We start from the raw sequence: 22,575 nt of genomic DNA, 5'->3' as shown, positions 1-22,575 counted from the left end.
TTTAAAAGGAAATAACTATAGAAGTACACAAGGCATGTGCACGAGGATGTTGACCAGAGAATAATTTTTGATAGCCAAAAATTAAAAATAACTATCTCCCAGTAGGCAACAGGTTAACCATATTACAGTCTGCAATATGGTGACATACTAAGGCTTCCTTAATAATTAATCCATATGAAATGATGGAAAACAATATTAACTCAGTGAAGACCAAGGCAGGTTTTAAAGGTATGCAGTCAAATGCTCTACCACTGAGCTACACCCACAGTGTACTTAAAAAAAAAAAAGAAAAAAGAAAGAAAACATTTGTTGTATACTATTAAAGCTAGGCTAATATTAATTCAAACTAGGCTATTATAAGTTTAAGATGTTCACTGTAATCCTCAAGATAACCACTAAGAAAAAACTAAAAAATATACAGAGAAAAAGAAATGAGAAAGGAATCGAACAGGACACTACAATCAAAAAGAAGGCAGGAATGGAAGAATCAAGGAACAAAAAAGACAAGACATACAGAAAACAAATGGTAAAATGGCCATTTTGGAACTAATAAATTCCTCCTAATTAGTAATTACTTTACATTTATTATTTATTTATTTATTTATTTATTTATTTTTGGCTGCGTTGGGTCTTTGCTGCTGCGTGCGGGCTTTCTCTAGTTGCGGCGAGCAGGGGCTACTCTCCGTTGCGGTGCGCGGGCCTCTCATTGCGGTGGCTTCTCTCGTTGAGGAGCACGGGCTCTAGACACGCAGGCTTCAGTAGTTGTGGCTCGCGGGCTCAGCAGTTGTGGCTCGCGGGCTCCAGAGCTCAGGATCAGCAGCTGTGGCGCATGGGCTTAGTTGCTCTGAGGCATGTGGGATCTTCCCGGACCAGGGCTCGAGCCCGTGTCCCCTGCATTGGCAGGCGGATTCTCAACAACTGCGCCACCAGGGAAGCCCTGCATCATATTTTTCTGACAGAAAATTTGTGCTTCTTGAGCTTTCTCTTTAATTTAAAATTTTTTCTTTGGGAAAATAAAATTTTTCTTAATAAAATCATTATTAATGAGAGAGAGGGAGAGAGAGAGACAGATATTATCAGACAGGAAAAGAAAATACGTGCCCTTCCTCAGTTCTCAGCAGATAGATGTTTAAATATATGTTTATAATGCTGAACAGGGTTTTTCTCATTCTCTGTAGTTGCTGGGGCTGAGGAAGGAGGGATAGAGATATATATAATTAGGATGTGAAAAAATGCAGAATCTAACGAATGAATCTTATTCTTCAGCATAACATGGGGATTTATATTAAAAATCTTTATTTTCTGTTATAATAACTATCTTTGGAAATATTGTTTGTATTTGCATCATACCTGGAATTAGAAATTAGTGCCACTGGGACTTCCCTGGTGGTCCAGAGGTTAAGGCTCCACATTCCCAATGCAGGGCGCCTGGGTTCGATCCCTGGTCAGGGAACTAGATCCTGCATGCAACAACTAAGAGCCTGCATGCCGCAACTAAAAGATCCCACACGCCGCAATGAAGATCCCATGTGCCGCAACTAAGACCTGGCGCAGCCAAATAAATAAATAAGTAAATTTAAAAAAAAAGAAAGAAAGAAATTAGTGCCATTTTCTCTGAAAGTAACTTTAAATCTCTAAATTATTAATTCTGAAAGGATGTCTTATTTAGTAATTTGGTGCCACGAATAATCAAATTTTAAATAAAATTCCTAATCTCTAAAATGTGAAAACAGAATGTTTTTCAAACAAGGAGATCCTCAGCACTTCCTTTTCCCTAATGCAGAGGTATAAGGAAATCCATGATTGGGTTAGATTTTTTTTTCATACTAAGAATAGGACTCTGTCTCCTTTATTTGATCAATTATTTTGCCAAAACAAAACCACATGGAAATGTTCACACATAAAAAGCTAGAAACAGGGACTTCTCTGGTGGCACAGTGGTTAAGAATCCACCTGCCAATGCAGGGGATGCGGGTTCCATCCCTGGTCCGGGAAGACCCCACATGCTGCGGAGCAACAAAGTCCGTGCGCCACAACTACTGAGCCTGCACTCTAGGGCCCGTGTGCCACAACTACTTAGCCCACGTGCCGCAACTACTGAAGCCCCTGCGCCTAGAGCCAGTGCTCCGAGTCTCGCGCCACGCACCGCAACAAAGAGTAGCCCCCGCTCGCCACAACTCGAGAAAGCCCGCGCACGGCAATGAAGACCCAACACAGCCAAAAAAACAAACAAACAAACAAACAAAAAAGCATATACACCAAAATATTAAAAGTGATTATTTCCAGGCAGTGGGAATAAGAGGTATTCTTAATTTCTTCTTCCTAATTTCTTAGGAAATCAAATTTTTGGTAATAAGTCTGCATTAATTCCATCATCATAAATAAAACATAAATATATTTCAAAGTATTCAACATATTTTAAGTCATTATTATGGCAGAGGCTATATTTTTGTCATTTTAAAAAGTCTATAAATAGCAGGCCTGCCATGAAGTATTGCTATGACTGAAACAACTACCACTTACCTATTCTTGAATATCCTTTAGCTGTATCACACTGATATAACCAGACACATGTCACTATAAAGATTTTTCCACTACTAGAAAGGGAAATGGCCTTTGCAGATTAGGGTTGTATGCAAAATGGGCAGAAAAGTTTTGAATACACAGAAGGTGTTCAATAAATGACTATGCACTTTCTATTCTCTTCTGAATAACCTATTAAAATATCATTTTAGATACAATCCTTGCAAAATGGTTTTACAAAATTCTGTTTCAAAAATGAACGCCATATATAATTTTAAATTTTCTTGGGTACTATTATCTACAACTATGAAGATGATTTAACATTAGATCATGGCCATTTTTCCTTATCATGACTAATTTTTATAAACAGAAATTTTATTACCTACATAATATTGTCTCATGGATGTCATGTGGGTTTCTTAATCATTCTCATTATCTTGGCCACTAATTTTGTTTTTCTTTTTTTTTATTGGCATATAATTGCTTTACAATGTTGTGTTAGTTTCTGCTGTTCGGCCACTAATTTTGTACAAAACTGTCCCAAGGTATAACAATTTTTGATTCTAGATAAAAACCCAGGTCTAAATCTTTTGAATTGTGTACACCTTTGAAGAATGGAAATGTACAAATATACAGCGATTATCTATAAAATTTCGGGGGTTGTGGTCCCCTCTACACCCATAAATACAGACAAAGGAACCCTGGTTAAGAACTCCTGTTCTGGACACGAATTCTGGCTCAGTCGCTTCACTTGCAAGCACAAGTCACAATTAACCTCACATTTTCGTTGCTTCTTAACTACTGAAACCTGCAGGGGAATAATCAGAGTCACCACAACGCTGAGCGTGTATTAAAATACACCCTCCATGGCTACATCCGCTGTGACCTCATACATAAAACCAAAATGAAGTAAGAAGAGGTCGTTCACAGTAGGTTCCTGCCGTCAGAGCTCAAGAAACGCTGTCATCCTCAAATATACAGATGAACTTCAGAGGACTCCTAGGAACAACAATCCCAGGAAGGAATCCCATTCTTGGAGTCTCTCTATACATTCGTTTCTAGAATCCTGACTCAGGGGCAATCCCTAATCTAAAATTCCCATCCTAAAAGCCAGTCTGTACCTTGTTACCAAAAACCTTCATCGAGGGCTTAGCATGCGGTTTCCCCCTTGGAGTCATTTCTCTGTGCCAGTCGTATGTGCCTGACAGAAGGGTGGAGGAAGCAGCAGAGAACCTAGGGCCATGGGTCCCTGAGACATTCCCCACAAGTCCACCGCAACCCACGCTCACATAAAGGACACGCATCTTACGTCCCCGTCACGCAAGGATAACCACGCACCTCTCAGTCTCACTACGGGCACTCACCACCCGGCACCACCCCCGCGGCCCTTCGCACGGAACACGGCCTCTCACAAACACGCACGCTTCCCGATTTTCTCCCAGGGCTGCAACCACCGTCCCCGCTGCTCAAGCGCCCACAGCCCCGAGGGGGCGGGCGAACTCGCGCGGCTGCGCTCCCAAAGTCCACGCTTTGAGCGCCTCCCGCAATCCCACCCTCACCGCCACTCACCGTCCCCCACGGGCTCGGGCTACGTCTGCACAGTCGTTTCCGCGGCGACCCACGCCGGTTCCTTCCTCGGACGGGTGCCACTCGCGCAGCGCGCAACAAGGGACACGGAAAAGAGGCCCGAAGTCGAAGACACCTCGTCGACTGTGAAGGTACAGTACAGGGTCGCAAAATTCCTAAAGCAAAGCTGCCGCCCCGGCCCGGCCGAGAGACTTCTGGGAGTGATTTCCGGACTGCGCGTGCGCAGCACACATCTCGGGCCACTGGAGGCCCGACCCCAGGCTGAGGGCGAGCTCACTGGTTCCCTCGGCCAGCGGGAGGCTAGTCCTGGTGGCACCGCACCAGCGAATTGTGAGGAGGGGACGGCGGAGCTCTTATTTTCCGAGGGCTCAGGCCTGTGTGTGAGTGTTCACCCTGTTGAGTCAGTGATGTGACCCCCAGGGTTATGGAGCGCTTGACAGGTGAGCGCCTGAACTTAGGTTTATAATCTAACCATGCTGTATGTATTTGTGTGTGTATTCATGTTGGGGTGTATGTATCTTTCCTAAAATTCCCATTACACCTGAAATGTCACAGGTGCTTACTATATTTCCATTTCAGAGTCGACGCTTCTGAGATCAAAACAGGTACAAAGTTATACTGTTTAGTGGCAAAGCCATGTTTCCAGGTTGGGATAAGCTGGATAAAGTGAGACTCTACCGTGTAATGTATTCTCATTGTAGAAAAGGAGAGAGTGAGTTTGGGTCCTTTTTAAGGTCACCGACTGTAGGAAATCTTAGAAATTTAGGAAAATAAATACTTTTTCACATTTCACAATATTATGCCCACCAGAAACTTTTTGTTACAGTAAAAAATTTCATCCCTCTGTTGTTTTATGCATGGGTGGGCTTGACTACATAAAAGCCCATAGATGGAGAAACGTCTTTAATTTGTATTCCTGGTCATGAGATCCCATTGAAAAATATCTCGCTTCTTAGGCATGTGACAGTAATATAAATTGTGGACACAGACTTAAAATTTGGGAAGAAGGTGTTATCAGTAGAATCAAGGTTACATCCATATGTATTTAGATTCATGAGGAAGTTGAGCAAATGAGAAATATAAAGTCAGTCATCAAAGAATGTCCATATTTTAGTTGTCACCACTATTATATATTTGAAATATGTAATGCATAACAATTCAAAAGGCACAAAAATGTTTAAATAAAAAGGTAAGCAACATTTCCTTACATGTATCCCAGTCATACATCAGCTCACCTTAAAGTCAACAAAAATTTGATTTTGGTGTGTATCCTTCTGGAGAAGTTATTATCATATACAAATATGTACTTTCTATATATATGTATGTAATGATTAGGGGTTTGAGACCCTGTGAGGCTCAAATATATTAAGACAACACATGAAAATTTAGGCCTTACAATACAGGAGAAAGAAGGAAGTAACATGAAATATTTGCTCTTTAGTGATTTCATTATAAAAATTAATATTACAGTAGTCCCCCCTTATCCTCCAGGGAGATGTTCCAAGACCCCCAGTAGATGCCTGAAACCATGAACACTACTGAACCCTATATATACTATGTTTTTTTCTATAAATATCTATGATAAAGTTTATAAATTAAGCTCAGTAAGAGATTAACAGCAATAACTCAATAAAATAGAGCAATTATAAGAATATACTGTAATAAAAGTTATATAAATGTGGTCTTTCTCTCTCTCTCAAAATATCTTATTGTAGAAGTTTAATGCCTTTTCCATCTCAACTAAGTGCTTATCATGCACTGTTGCTGTAACGTTTGTCTGTCTGCAGCGTCGGTGTCTCCATTTTCCTTTTGGTTCAGTCTCTGTCTTTGAGGTGCAACAACAAAACTAGCATGAATTTCTTTTTCCTTCTTCACAGTTTCATGCGTGGAAAATTTGTCCTTATTATAGATCTTAGCAACCTCTGAATATGATTTTATTTCTCTCATTATGTGGAGAATTTTCATCTTTTCACTTAAAAGAAGCACTTTGTGGTATATCTGAATTGCCAGCATTATTACTCTTGCATTTTGGGGCCATTATTAAGTAAAATAAAGGTTACTTAATACTTGAACACAAGCACTGTGATACGTGACTCTCCATCTGAGTTGGCTACTAAGTGTCTAACAGGCAGGGTATGCTGGACAAAGGGATGATTCCATCTGAGATGGCTACTAAGTGTCTAACAGGCCAAGTACGCTGGACAAAGGGATGATTCATATCCAGACTAGGTCAGAGCAGGTGGTGTGAAATTTCATCACGCTACTCAGAATGGCACACAATTTAAGACATGAATTGTCTATTTCTGAAGATTTCCATTTATTATTTCACAATGCATGTGACCATGGAAAGCGCCACCACTCTTAAGGGGGGAATACTGTATCTCAAAATGTGGACATAAAAAACATAGGGAGAGACTAATCATTCATAATACACCTGTACAATAAAGACCAAAATAAATATTTTAATGTGTTTTCCAATATTTTTTATTGTGATAAAATACACATATAAAATTTACCATCTTAACCATTTTTAGAGCACAGATCCCTGAAATTAACCAAGCCTTCAGTTGTAAGTTGCATGCCTTTAATAGACTCCAGTTCCAAAATCATTACATCCAGACAGATTCTGCAGTGCAATTGCTGTCTACGTGGAGAGACAGATTCCTGATGTTTCTACTGTATCATCTTCCCAGAATTTTCTAGTATGTGTGTTCTACGGATTTTTTGGTGTGCATTTTAAAGCACTAGTACTTAGTATGTAATATCCCCTGCTTTGGCCCTTAGTATCATAGCAAAAAAAACCCAAGCAAACAAAAACAAACAAACAAAACTTTCTCATTAAAAAAAGCACATTAACAAACATTTAATGGCTGAATAATTATATTAGGGGTGTTTCATTATTTATTTAACAATCCCAATCTTTGGGGCATTTAGTTGTTTGCAATATTATGTGGTTATAAACAATGCTGATATTAATATATATTTATACAGAAGACTTTTCTGCATATTTTGGACTACTTTCTTACGATAGATTGGTAAGATAAAATGACCAGAGAAATAATAATTTTTTAATGACTCCTAATTAAAATTTCCACCAGAACTATAAAAATTCTGAGTTCAGCTGTGCTACCATAACTAATTACTATTGTTTTTTAAGAATAATTTTGGAGCTCTAGTCTTGAAATGCAATCACAATGGGAATCATTGCAGAAGAGAACACCTGGGGTATATAGATTTCAAGAACTCTACTCAAAGCTAAAGAGAAGCCCACTCCTTTCTTATTTTATGCCAATTCTTTTTCTTTTACCTTTTTACTAGTTTAAATATAAAAGAAAAGAAAACAACAATAAATAATATTCTTCTCCCACAAGATATTCACAGAACTGCTGCATCTATGGTGATTCTCTTTTCTGGAACGGGCATACATCATCAGGTCATGTTAAACATCAGGAGAACTAGATCTCATCAAAATCACATTCAGCTAGTTGATTTATTTATTTCTTCCTTGAGAGCCAGATAATCTGAGACTCAGGGGCCCCAGTAATTTCTGGAATTGGAAAAAACCACCTGGGACTAAAAGGGGATATTGGGTAAGTTTCATAACATTTTCTATCTCAACTGCAGTGGAATGAACAAGACAACAGACACACGCATTAAGTTGATTTCAAGATCTTTTCCCAACACAGGCTTCTACCATAGGGATAATGTCTTAAGCATAGAAATTCCTAATACTCCTAAATCATTTTGAAAACCTATTACTTATTTTTGAGGAGCCAGAATCAGATATGTGGAGCTGTAGACTGGAAGCAGAAGCAGTTAACAATGGAGATTTTAGGCAGTTTGCTGAGGAAAACTGTTTCTCCAGACCTCCTTAAAGAATTCAACAAGGTTCAAAGCTTCAGGGATACTTGTGAATGTGTCCACATCTACTAGAAATACAGGAGTTTTCTTTGATCAAAAAAAGTTGTATTGGGCACTTCCCTGGCGATCCAGTGGTTAAGTCTCCGAGCTTCCACTGTGGGGATGGAGATGGGGGGTAAGGGGGGCACGCAGATTCAATTCCTGGTTGGGGAACTAGGATCCAGCATGCCAGCACGGCGCGGCCAAAAAAAAAAAAAAAAGTTGGATCTTCTAGAAATTTTTAAATGAGTAGTAAACAATGATTCATGTCAATAAAAGCAAAGAAAAACAAAACAAAAAATATACTAGTTACACAGGTGCCATTTCCCCTGGTGTGCTGAGTTCCCTGCTGTTATCTGAAGTGCAGAGCTCACACTGAAGCCTCACAAAGCATCCCTTTCTGTACACCTATTACATCTTCTAGAGTTTTGTTACCAAAAATCTGGAAAAGCTAAAACATACTTATTTCTAAGAGTTCACCTAAAATCTTCTATTCCATTTATCTCTATTATTATTTATGTAAATATTATCATAACAAGTTAACGCTTCTTACTGATAAATTTTGTGACAGAAATATTATGAATTTACAAACTTTCAGTAAACCTAGTACATTCAACATATTATACTTAATATTGATGACTCTAAAAACATGTCTGTATTAATTAAACCAACAAACTTAAACGTGTTTTCACTCATTAAAAATCAGTCCTGGATCATGTGATCCTTTCAAACTTTAGGTTAATTTCTGTTGTATTTAGAAATGTTTGATTTGTAAGCACTTACTTTCCTTTAAGCCAATTAAATAGAGCTCATTTACAAATTAATTTTTACATAAAGATAGAATCAGAGATCTCATAGCTTCATTTTAAAACCTAGTCATGAATCAAGTATTTCAATATAAAACTTATTAGTTTATAAATAACAGTTGGAATAAGTTAAGTTTACCCATTTGAGTTTTAAAAGTCCTCTTTTCCCTTTTTCTTCTTACAGTTTCGGATTCTACTAATTGAGCCAAGGCCATAGTCTCAGGCAATGTGGGTTGGGTTTGTATTTCAAAACTCTTTTGCTGATTAACAAGAATTTTTTTTAATAATAAGAAATAAATGCACTCTCAAACTCCGCTACTAAATTTGACTGGGGGGTGTTAGCACTATAAGAAATAGCAGGCATGAGAAACACAAATTTTAGTAACAGGAATAGCACTATTAAGATTTTTTATAATTAATTTGGGGACATGTAACATTCTTTACATCAGTAAAACCAGCCAAGTTACATTAATATACTAGGATAAAATACTATTAAGTGTTTTATAGAGTATCTTTCTCCATGATACTCGTATTTAGTAGGTGATGTTCATATTTAGTAGGTGATATTCTACATTTATCAATGAAAAAACAAGGCACTAAGATGTCATGAACACTATGAACACAGTTTCATATTTTAAAAATCTGACAACAGACCCTATGTTCTAAATTTCAACAAGATACCATCTCCAACTTATGTATACTTACTTTAAGCCTGCTTTCTTCACTCACTAATTCTTCAGTAACTAATCCAGGCCAAAATCATTATGATTCGCAATGGTATATTTGTCTTTATATTGCAGAGCCAAATTAATTAACCTGTTGCCTACTGTTAGAATTTTGTTTTTAATTTTTGGTTATCAAAAATATATGTTGAATGCTCTTGCATGTTATGAATCTCTGTAGATATTTCCTTAACTTGATTGCTAGAAGTAGAATTTGGGATAAAATAATCAGACCTTTACTAATTACCTACAGCATGCCAGATCCTGCAATCATAGTATTTGAGGTGATACAAAGACTAAAATGACATAGTTTTTACCTTAAACTGCCTTATAATGTAGTAAGATAACCTCCCAACAATATATATATATTTTGCTAAAATTATATAAATATTAAAAAAATAAAAACTATCACTACTTGACAAAAAAAAAAAAGAAATTACTACCTACTCCCAATACTCCATATTGTTTTTTCCCCTAAATCTCTCAGATTTAGCTCTTCAATTCATATGAATGAGGGGTGGGGAAGGTGTAAAGTAGGCATCATGATTTTTTTCCATACATATATTCAATTCACCCAGCAATACTTATGAAAAACATTCTTTTCCCAATTTATAACAAAGTGTTAACTTTGTCTTACACGTGTGAGCCTGTTTCTGGACTCTACATCTGTTGACCTATTTGTCTACCCTTAACCAAGGCCACATGGATAATTCCAAGGCTATAATGGATAGTGGGAGTTGATGCCTGCTAGTACAAGTCCTTTAGTTTTGTTGTTGTTGCTCTTGTTCCTCCCCTCTTCCTCCTCCTGCTTCTTGAAATTTGTCTTACCTGTTCTTGGTCCTTTGCAATTTCAAGTATATTTTAGAATCAGTTTGTCAGTTACACACAAAAAAACACACAGAGCCTGATGGTATTTTGGGAGGATAGTGTACAATAAATATACAACTCAGATTGCAGAGAACTGAAATTATTTCAAGAGTCTCCCAATCCACAAACACAGTATATATTCTTTATTTAGGTATTGCTGCATCTCAATACAGTTCATAATTTTCTGTGTAGAAGTTTTGCATGTCTTTTGCTAGATTTATTGCTAGGTATTTGATTTTTTTTAATACTATTGTAAACTATAGTTAAAAATAACATTTAAAAGTGTTTGTTGCTGGTACATATATACAATTTTTAAAATACTGACATTATAGCCAGCAATCTTACTAATTTCATACATTCATTCTAAGCTGCCTGAAATTCTTTTAGATACTCTATGTACACGTAATGACAATTTTATTTTTTCCTTTCCAACCTTTAAGTCTTTTCTACTTGCCCTTCGCACTGGCTAAGCTCGCCAATACAATGTTGAGTAGTAATGGTGACTATGGATAGCCTGTCTCACGTCAAATCTCGGGGAAAGTTTTCAATACTTCAACATTAAGAAAAATTTTTTGTAGATAAAACCCTTTAAGATATAAGATCCTTTCTACTCCGAGGACATGATCTGAACAATTCTAATCTTTTAAAATGCCTTGAAACTTATGGCTCGACCACATGATCAATTTTTATATTGTTTCATATGCACAGGAAAATATTGTGTATTCAGTCATTATTGGGTGTGGTATTCTATATATGTCAAGTTCATTCATCACGTTACTCAGATATTCTTTTTACTGACTTTTTTGTTTACGTGTTCTCTCTGTATTAAGAGAGGTGGATTAACGTCCTCCACTATAATTGCCAATTTTTCTATTTCTCCTTTGTGTCGTCATTTTTAACTTCATATATTTTAAAGTTACGTTATTAGGTTTACACAAAATTTTAAATTGTTGCACATTTCTGATGAGCTCACCTTTTTATCCCTCTTTATCTCGAGTTATCCTTATTTTCTTAATCAGCTTTCTTTGGATTAGTGCTTGCATGGCTTGTAGTAAAGGGTTAACACCACAGCCTTGGTTTGCCCAAATCCTGTACATTCTAAGAAAGGACTGACCTTGACAGCTTCTGGGAAATAACCTCTGATCCCTTGGCATATCTTGCCTACAAATAGTTTTTTGTATGCCTGAGGCCTTGCTTTATCAGTTTGACTAGCATTATGAACTTAAATATGCCTCCCGCAAAATTCACATATCGAAATCCTAACCCGAATGCGACTGTGTTTGGATACAGAGCTGAAAAGAGGTAATTAAATTAAAATGAGGCCATGTGGGTGGACCCTAATCCAATCTTACTAATGTCCCTATAACAAGATTACGACATACAGAGAGATACCAGAGATGCACACACACAGAGAAAAGGCCATGTGAGTACACAGTGAGAAGGCAGCCATCTGCAAGCCAAGAAGAGAAGCCTTGGGAGAAACCAAACCTGATGACATCTTGATTTTCCAGTTTCCAGAACTATGAAAAAATAAGCTACCCAGTCTGTAAATTTTTGTTGTTGTGTTGTTTTAAAATACACATAACATAAAATTTCCCATCTTAATTTTTAAGTATACATTTCAGTGGTATTATATATATTGACATTGTGTGTAGTTATCACCACCACTGAACCCCATAACTCTTCATTTTGTAACACTAAAAGTCTATACTTATTAATCAATAATTCCCCACTCTCCCCTCCCCCCAGTCACTGGCAACCATCATTACAAGTTCTATAATTTTTGACTAAGTACCTCACATAAGTGGAATCATTCAATATTTGCCTTTTGTGACAATTTATTTCATTTACCAGAATGTCCTCAAGGTTCATCTTTGTTTAGCATATTACTGAATTTCCTCCTTTTTAAAGGCTGAATAACGTTCCATTGTATGTATATACCACATTTGTCTTATGGACACCTGGGTTTCTTCCACATTTCAGCTAAGGTGAACAATGCTGCTATGAACATGAGTGTATAACTAGCTCTTAAAGACCCTGACCTCAAGTATATGCACAAGTGGAATTGCTGGATCATATACAATTCTATTTTTAATCTTTTGAGAAACCTACATACTGTTTCCCACAACGGTTATACCACTTTACATTCCCACCAATAGTGGAGAAGGGTTCCAATTTCTCTACATCCTTTCCAACACTGTTCTTTTCTGTGGGTTTTTTTTTTTCAATAGTAGCCATCTTAATAGATGTGAGGTGGTATCTCATTGTAGTTTTCATTTGCATTTCCTTAATGATTATTGATATTAAGTATATTTTCATGTGTTTATTCCCCATTCATATATCTTCTTTGGAGAAATGTCTGTTCAAGTCCTTTGCCCATTTTTTTTTAAATTAATTAATTAATTTATTTTTGGCTGTGTTGGGTCTTCGTTTCTGTGTGAGGGCTTTCTCTAGTTGCAGCAAGCGGGGGCCACTCTTCATTGCGGTGCGCGGGCCTCTCACTATCGTGGCCTCTCTTGTTGTGAAGCACACGCTCCAGACACGCAGGCTCAGTAATTGTGGCTCACGGGCCTAGTTGCTCCACAGCATGTGGAATCTTCCCAGACCAGGGCTCGAACCCATGTCCCCTGAATTGGCAGGCAGATTCTCAACCACTGCACCACCAGGGAAGCCCCCATTTTTGTTTTTATGTTGTTGTTGTTCAGTTTTAGATATAATTGCTTAACAGACATATGATTTGCAAATATTTTCCCCCATTCTATTTTTTTTAAATAAATTTATTTATTTAGTTTATTTTATTTTTTTTTGAGTCTTTGTTGCTGCACGCAAGCTTTCTCTAGTTGCGGCAAGAGGGAGCTACTCTTTGTTGCGGTGCACGGGCTTCTCATTGCAGTGGCTTCTCTTGCTGCAGAGCATGGGCTCTAGGCGCACAGGCTTCAGTAGTTGTAGCATGCAGGCTCAGTAGTTGTGGCTCGCGGGCTCTAGAGCACAGGCTCAGTAGTTGTGGCACACGGGCTTAGTTGCTCTGCAGCATGTGGGATCTTCCTGGACAAGGGCTCGAACCTGTGTCCCCTGCACTGGCAGGCGGATTCTTAACCACTGTGCCACCAGGGAAGCCCTATTTTCCCCCATTCTGTAGACTGCCTTTTTACTCTGTGGATAGTGTCTTTTTTTTTTTTTTCTTCAGGTGACAATGACCTACACATTCTCATCTAATGAAGATGTGTAGTTATAGAAAAGTAATTTCCAAAACTAATCTATTGAAAATGATATTCCATTAGTTTTAATGATATTATTTGAAGTGGATAATGTCCTTTGATACAAAAGTATTTTAAATTTTCATCAAGTCCAATTTGTCTTATTTTCTTTTGCTACCTGTGTCTTTGGTGTCATATCCAAGAAAACGCCAGCAAATCCAATGTCATGAAGCTTTTGTCCTGTTTTATTCTAAAAGTTCTACTGTTTTAGGTCTTATGTTTAGGTCCTCAATCTGTTTTGAGAGTTTTTGTACATGGTGTTAGGCAAGGGTCCAGCTTCATTCTTTTGCATGTAGATATCCAGTTTTCCCAGTTCCATTTGTGGAAAAATAGTGCTTTCCTCATTGAATGGTCTTGGCAGCCTTGTCAAAAATCACTTGACCATATACGTAAGGGATTACTTGTGCGCTCTCTGTTCTATTCCATTTGTTGATATGTCTGTCTTTATGCAAGTACCACACTGTTTTGATTACTGGTGCTTTGTAATCAGGAAGTGTGAGTCCTCCAGATTTGTTCAAGATTGTTATGGCTATTGGCAGTCCTTTGAGATTCCATATGAATTTTAGGGTGGGTTTTTGTATTTCTGCCAAAAACATCATTGGGATTTTGATAGGAATTGCATTGAATCTGTAGATTGCTTTCGTTAGTACTGGCATTTTAATAATATTAAGTCTTCTAATCCATGAACACGGGATGTGTTTCCATTTATTTATGTCTTTTATAGTTTCTTTCAGCAATGTTTTGTAGCTTTCATTGTACAAATCTTACTTCCTTGGTTAATTCCACTATTTCATTCTTTTTGATGCTATTGTAAATGGACTTGTTTTTGAAATTTCCTTTTCATATTGTTCATTGTTAGTGTATAGAAATGCAATTGATTTTTACATGTTGACTTTGCATCCTGAAACTTTGCTGAATTCATTTATTAGATCTAACAGCTTTCTTATGGAGTCCTGAGGGTTTTCTACATATAACATCGTGTCACCTATAAACAGAGATGATTTTACTTTTTCCTTTTGAATTTGGATGCCTTTATTTTTCTTGCATAATTGATCTGCTGAGAACTTCCAGTACTATGTTGAATAGAAGTGGTGAAAGCAAGCATGCTTGTCTTGTTTCCTGATATTAGATAAAATCTTGATGTTTATCAAGTATTATGTTTGCTGTGGGTCTTTCATATAGCTTTTATTTTGCAGAGATAGTTTCATATATAGCTTTTGTTATGATTGAGATGATTTCCTTCTGTTCCTATTTTGTTGAGTGTTTTTATCATAAAAGGGTGTTGAATTCTGTCAAATGCTTTTTCTGCATTAATTGAGATGATCATGTTTTCTTCCTTCGTTTTGTTGATGTGACATATTACATTGGTGAACTTTCATATGATGAACCATCCTTGCATTTCAGGAATAAATCCCATTTGGTCATTTTGTATAATTCTTTTAATATGCTGCTGAATCGTTTGCTAGTACTCTGTTGAGGATTTTTGAATCAATGATCATAAGAGACAATGTTCTGTAGTTTTCTTTCTTGCAGTGTTTTTGAGTAGCTTTGGCAACAGGGTTGTGCTGGTCTCACAGAATCAGTTAGGAAGTATTCCCTCCTCTTCAACTTTTTTGAAAAGTTTGAGAAAGATTAGTATTAGTTCTTGTTTAAATTCACCAGTGAAGCCACCAGATCCAGGACTTTTCTTTGTTGGGAGGTTTTTTATTTTGGCCATGCTGCATGGCTTGCAGGATCTTAGTTCTCCAACCAGGGATTGAACCCAGGCCACGGCAGTGAAAGCCCGGAATCCTAACCACTAGGCCACCAGTGAACTCCCTGTTGGGAGATTTTGTGTGTGACCAAGTCAATTTCCTTACTACTTATAGAGTAGTTACCAGTCTATTCAGGTTTTCTATTTATTCATGTTTAACTCCATGGTTTTACGTTTCTAGGAATTTGTCCATTTCACCTAGGCTATCCAACTTCTGGCATACAATTGTTCATAGTACTCTCATAATCCCTTTATTTCTGTATAATTGGTAGTAATGTCTCCCCACTTACACTTTTTTGTGTGTGAATTTATTTTTTAATTTTGTATCACAACTTTTTTTTAATTCAAGTATAGTTAATTTACCCACTTTCACTTTTGATTGTAGTAATTTGAGTCTCCTCCCTTTTTTCTTAGCTCATTTAGCTAAAGGTTTGCCAATTTTGTTGATCTTTTTGAAGAACTTCTGGTTTCAAGATTTTCTCTGTTGTTATTCTGTTCTCTTATTTCATATATCACTGCTCTATTCTTTATTTCTCCTTCTGCTAGCTTTGTGTTGTTTGTTCTTTTTCTAGTTCCTTAAGCTGTAAAGTTAGGTTGTTAATTTGAGACCTCTCTTGTTTTTTAATATAAGCATTTATAGCCAAACATTCCCCTTTAGCACCACTTGTATGCCTTAAATTTACTTTTCTTTGTCAATCATACTTCAGTAAAGCTGGTGGGAAAAAAAGATGGGCCTTGTTGGGGCTGCATACTTCTTTACCAAAAAATACAGAACCCTCACAGCCTCTGCTGGGCTTACTGCCATGAATAGCTATCTCTGTGTCAGACTCAATGCATACTCCTTTGTTCTGCTTAATCATGGGTATTAGCGGCACTCAGGCACGCCCCCAGTTTTCTGGATGTCACACCCCACAGAGAAGGAGTTTGTGTCCTGCCACTGCAGAACAAAGTGGGCTGTGTGCAGCTATATTGCTGTTGTCAGATGTGGAGTTGATCGACTGGCTATGGGTTACTGACACATTGCAAGGAACTAGATCTTGTGCATTCTATCTCCTCTTTTGCCATAAGTAAACACTGTTCTACTTGATCCTGGGGTGTATTTTTACTATTCTCCATGACCTCAAATCATGCACTGGTCTTTTTCTTGGTGGCACTTATCTGCCTTGCAACCTTGGCCAAAGAGCCTGGGCACTCAGTGAATACTGAAAAAGGGGGAATGACATAAAAGACTTTCTAATATAAAGTACAGTATAAATTCTCTGAAGGTGAACAGTATTTGGATCATAACTGAAAAACTTAAAACACTGTTTAAATTTCAAGGAGTTCCTGCCAGCCTAAATTATCTGATGCTTTATAAGAACTGAACCATGTAAAATCCTTCTCATATTCTCTTCATTTAAATTGTTTCTCAAGTGGTATAATTCCATTGTCTACTATACATATATCCCATAAAGTCTCTCTCCAGTATGAATTCTGTGATGTACCTTAAGCATTGAACTAAGTCTAAAGGACTTCCCGCATTTGTGGCATTCAAAGGGTTTTTCACCAGTATGAATACTCTGATGTACTTTAAGGCTTGAACTGAGCCTAAAGGACTTCCCGCATTTGTTACACTCAAAAGGTTTCTCACCACTGTGAATACTCTGATGTCGAGTAAGGCGTCCATACACACTAAACGCCTTCCCACATGCCTTACATTCATAGGGTTTCTCACCAGTATGAAATCTGTGGTGTATAGTAAGTTGATGGCTACTCCTAAAAGTCTTTCCACACTCCTTACATTCATAGGGTTTCTCACCAGTATGAATTCTCTCATGTCTAACAAGATGTGAAGCATGACTAAAAGCCTTCCCACAATCTTTACATTCATAGGGTTTTTCACCAGTATGAATCCTGTCATGTTGTATAAGGTTTGAGGCTTGACTAAAGGCCTTCCCACATTCCTTACATTCATAGGGTTTCTCACCAGTATGAATTCTCTGATGTATTCTAAGTGTTCCAACGTCACTAAAGGCCTTCCCACATTCCTTACATCCATAGGATTTCTCACCAGTATGAACTCTTCCATGTTGAGCAAGGTTTGAGGCACGACTAAAGGCCTTCCCACATTCTTCACATTCATAGGGTTTCTCACCAGTATGAATTCTCTTATGTACTTTAAAGTCTGTAAGACGACTAAAGGCCTTGCCACATTCCCTACATTCATACGGTTTCTCACCAGTATGAATTATTTGATGTACTCTTAGGTCTGTATGACGACTAAAGGCCTTGCCACATTCCTTACATTCATATGGTTTCTCACCAGTATGAATTATGTGATGTACTCTTAGGTCTGTATGACGACTAAAGGCCTTCCCACATTCCTTACATTCATATGGTTTCTCTCCATTATCAATTCTGTGATGTAGAGTAAGAGATGAACGTTTTGTATAAATGTATGTTTTTCCATTGCTGATTATTTCATATCTTGAGTCCAAATCTAAAACAAATAAGAAAAAAGAAGTTTCTTTGACCACAAAACATTTTATAGAATTAAGAGAAAATTGAAAATTTCACCCCTTAGAGATGGTTTAAAGAACTCTAAAATACAGTTATAAAACTTGAAAACTTAAAAGGAGGGCTCAGAAAAAGTAAGTTTATGCAGTAGAGCACTGGTAAACAAAGACACGCACAGAACACATCCAGCCCTGATTTGTAGTGTTTGCCAATGTCTATGGTGTAAATACTCCCACCACAGGCAATTCCAAGCTATCAGTGTAATGTAATTGAACCTGGACTTAGGATGATAAGTAAAATCTTGTCCCTAGAGAGCCAGTATCAGCCAGCTCTAAATACCACTTCCATCTAAAATATATATACATAAATAAAATTTAAAAAAGCAATTATACCTGATCATTCTTCAATTACAATTCCCCTAAAAATATACATTTCTGCCACTGTGACTCTTTCCCTCCTGTGCATAGCCACGTGTGCTTTTATTTGTTCTTCATAACACATTAAGATATTGAGAGTCTTTACTTAGTTATTCCTCCCCTGACACTTTATTATTTATCCTTACATATGTTCAACCTGTTTCATTCCTTCATATCTTTTCTCAGGTCCTCTCTAGCTTTCCCTTTTAACCAAGGCCAACCATTCTGGTCATCCCCAGAAAAGTATGTCCATCAATTCTCTGACATATACCAGGTATACCAGTTGTATGGTATTTTGAACATTTAGGTACTTTGGGCAAAAGAGGGAACTTGAATTATATAGAAGAGTCTAGAAGAATGCCAAGAATTATATTAAAAAGAATTGGCAGTTGTGGGCTGAATGATAAAAATCTGTATGAAGTATCTTGAGCGAAATCCAAAGCGTTTAATGAGGGAGCTATAAGTTGAGGGCAAAAAACATCTTCTTGTACCTAGAGTATGGTATGTGTACAAAAAGTTGAAATAATATTAACAACACTCTTCAAAATTGAGTAACAATAGAAATTAATAAATATTAGAAAACCAAAAGCCCTTTCATCTGGAAATGGAAATGCCCTCTCCAAAAATGCTAGATCACTATGGAAAGAACAAACTGAAATAAGAGTTCTAGTAAATGGACTACACAGAAAATAAGCACAAATCTGAATCTTGGGCATTCAATTTCACCACGCAGAGAACTCAAAACTTAAAATAATTATCTCTATAAAAAAAGGTGAGTTGAGAATCAAAGCCTAACATGTAGAAAATAAACAACAAAATGGAGGCATAAAGATAAAGATAAAAGCAGAACCTAATGAGTTAGAAAACAGTAACATTAACAAATAAAGAGCTGGTACTTTAAAAAAATCATTATAAGAAATATTAGATAAACCAATTAAAGACAGCTAAATAAAAATAAGAAAAGAGGAAAACAAGAACCACAGAGGGGGACTTCCCTGGTGGTCCAGTGGTTAAGAATCTGCCTTCCAATGCAGGGGATGAGGGTTCGATCCCTTGTCGGGGAACTGAGATCCCACGTGCTGCGGGGCAACTAAGCCCACGCGCTGCAACTACTGAGCCCACGTGCCACAACTAGAGAGACCGTGTGCTGCAACTACAGAGCCCATGCGCTGTGGAGCCTGTGCACCACAGCTACAGAGCCCACACACTCTTGAGTCCATGTGCCACAACTACTGAGCCCATGCGCTCTGGAGCCTGCACACCACAACTAGAGAGAACCCTGCATGCCTCAACAAAGAACCTGTGCGCTGCAACGGAAGATCCTACATGCCACAACTAAGACCCAACACAGCCAAAAATAAATAAATAATTAATCTAAAAAAAAAAAAAAAAAAACCACAGAGGAATTTATTTAAATTACAAGGGTACTATGTGAATACTTTTGAAAGTATGGATAACTTTCTAGGAAAATTTATTAAAATTGAACACAGAAAAGAAAGCCTAAACCAACCAGATGCTACAGAATAAACAGAAAAAAAGCTGCCAGGAAAAAATTAAGACGTGTCATAAGCATATTTCAACACCTATATTGTAATTTCTCAATATCTAGATCTAAAATATGGATACAGCATAATTGGACAAAGGGAAAATTTAGGAAGCCAGCAGGCATAACCCTAGAAATCTTATGCCAAAAAGAGAGGAAGAATTGAAAGGCTTGGAGAGTTTTGATTGGCCAAAACTAAAAAGACAGTAGCATAAAAATGATTGTGACAGATAATAATCCATGCAATAAAAAGCAATGAATCAGCAATGATACAAGAGAAAAAAATTATTTCTCATCATTAAATAACTCCTTAATTGAAGAAGTTCTAGTTCCAGTATGGTAGCATGAAGTTCCTACAGCCTGCCCCCTCTCTGATTTCAACTATTAACACTTGACAAAATACAAAAATTAACTACCTAAGGGCTGTAAATAAAAGCAGGAGGGCTTTGGAAAGGAGTCAGACTTTACAAAGCAACCCAGACTGAGCTGAGTTTCTTGCTTAACTCACTCTCATGTCCTTGCTTCAAGGGCAGGTCCCAGTTATTGTGGGGTAAGCGTGGGCTACAAAAATTCCAACAGAAACTCCACAATGTTTCTGGCTATAAGAACAATGAGAGGGAGCACTGCCAAACTGGAAAGCAAGCGGGGAATGCTGGGACAAAAACAGCCAGAGAAGATTTCCTAATTTGGTATTTGGGTATAGATCAGTACAACATTCACTCTTACCAACAACAGCACATGCATGAGAAGGATATAAATCAGTGCGGCAACACTATACATAGTAAACAATCTGCAAACCTTCCCACAAAGAAAATTCCAAGCACAGGCAGTTTCACTGGTGAATTATTTCAAATACTTAGTGAAGAAGTACTACCAGTTCTAAACAAACAATTCCAGAAGATTGAGGAGTGAATCAGTCTATGCAGCTAGTTACTCTGATACCAAACAGGAGAAAAACAGTATAAGAAGTGAAAATTACACACTATAAAACCTTGTAAACATATATGCAAAATACTAAACACTATCTTAACTAACAGAATCCATCAATACATAAAAAAGGTAATACGTAATGCCTGTCTTAGTCCTTTTGGGCTACTATAACAAAAAATAAAGACTGGGTAGCTTATAAACAACAGAAATTTATTTCTCACAGTTCCAGAGGCTGAGAAGTCCAAGATCAAGGGACCAGTATGGTCATATTCTGGTGAAGGCCTTCTTCCTGGTTCATAGCCAGTGCCTTCTCAATGCATCCTCATATGGTGTAAGGGGTGAGGAATCTCTGTGGTAACTCTTAATAAGAACACTAATTCCACTCATGAGTGCTCCACCTTCATGACCTAAGCATCTCCCAAAGGCTTTCCCTCCTAATGCCATCATCTTTGGGGGTTCGGATTTCAGTATAATACTGGGGGGTAGAAACATTCAGACGGTAGCGATGATCAATCCCAGGAATACAAGATTGGTTTAATATTTGAAAATTTCATCAATATAATTCACTATATTAACAAAATAAAATTTAAAAAACCCATATGGATGTCTAAAAATTTTTTTTAAAAAAGCATTTAATAAAAGCCACATCCATCCCTCATAAAAAGAACTTATCCTAATAAAGATCATCTGCAAAAAACCCACAGCTAACACCATATCCAATGGTGAGAGAATTATGCCTACCACATACGATCAGAACAATAAAAAGTTATGCCCTCACCACTTCTACTCAACATTGGACTAGAGGTTCCAGGCAGTGCAATAAATCAAAAAATAAGTAAAGGCATGCAGGAGAAAAATTAAGATACAAAAATGTCCTTAATCATAGATTACTTAATCATATGTGTAGAAAGTCAAATGTAAGCTATAAAACAGCTACTAGAAAATAATAATTGAGTTTAGCAAGGCTGAAGTATATACAACCAATATGTAAATATGAGCGAACACTCAGGGATTCAGTTTTTAAAAATACAATTTAAAGTAGTATCAAAAATAGGACATAGTGAGGGATATATCTCACAAAAGATATGTAAGACCTGTACACTATAAACTATAAAACACTGCTGAGAAAAGTTAAAGATATAAATAAACGGAGAGACATATCATGTTTATGGAATGTAAAACTTGATACTGTTAAGATGTCAATAATTATTGCTGAATTGATTTATAGATTCAATGTAATTCCAGTAAAAATCCCAGCAGACTTTTTTGTGGTCTATGATGAAATTGACAAGCTGATCCTAAAATTTATAGGGAAATGCAAAGGACCTAGAATAATCAAAACAACTTTGAAAAGACCACAGTACGAGGACTAAATAACACTACTTAATTATAAGATTTATGAAGATACACTAATCAGCAAGTTGATGTGTCAAGACACGTCAATTAATGGAACAGATGATCAGAAATAGATCTATACATATATGAAAAACTTACTTTCATCATTTCAAAGGCAATAGAGTGAAGAAAGAATAGTCTTTTCAAGAAATGATGCAGGAACAATTGGGATATCCATATGCCAAAAAAGAATCCATACTTTGATAAACAAAAATGAACTAAAAAATGGATCACAGACCTGAATGTAAAACATAAAACTGTAAAACTTTTGGAAGAAAACCGGAAAAAATGTGTGACCTTGGGCTAGACAAAGAATTCTTAGATATAACACCAAAAACCAAGATTCATAAAGAATAAATGGATAAACTTGATTTTGTCAA

General features: G+C 37.0%; 1 protein-coding gene across 1 annotated transcript in view; it reads right to left on the bottom strand.

The window, feature by feature from the left end:
- Positions 1-22,575, bottom strand: part of LOC133077676 (zinc finger protein 420-like) — a 43,886-nt gene that overhangs the window by 15,323 nt on the left and 5,988 nt on the right. Inside the window, 2 exon segments of the mRNA XM_061172458.1 lie at positions 4,116-4,233; positions 16,850-17,894. Coding sequence (XP_061028441.1) covers positions 4,116-4,233; positions 16,850-17,894 — 1,163 coding nt within the window.

The sequence above is a fragment of the Eubalaena glacialis genome, chromosome 18 (assembly GCF_028564815.1).
Source record: "Eubalaena glacialis isolate mEubGla1 chromosome 18, mEubGla1.1.hap2.+ XY, whole genome shotgun sequence".
NCBI classification, from domain to species: Eukaryota; Metazoa; Chordata; class Mammalia; order Artiodactyla; family Balaenidae; genus Eubalaena; species Eubalaena glacialis.
Note: the sequence above shows the minus strand (reverse complement) of the source record. Positions and strands in the feature narration are given on the sequence as shown.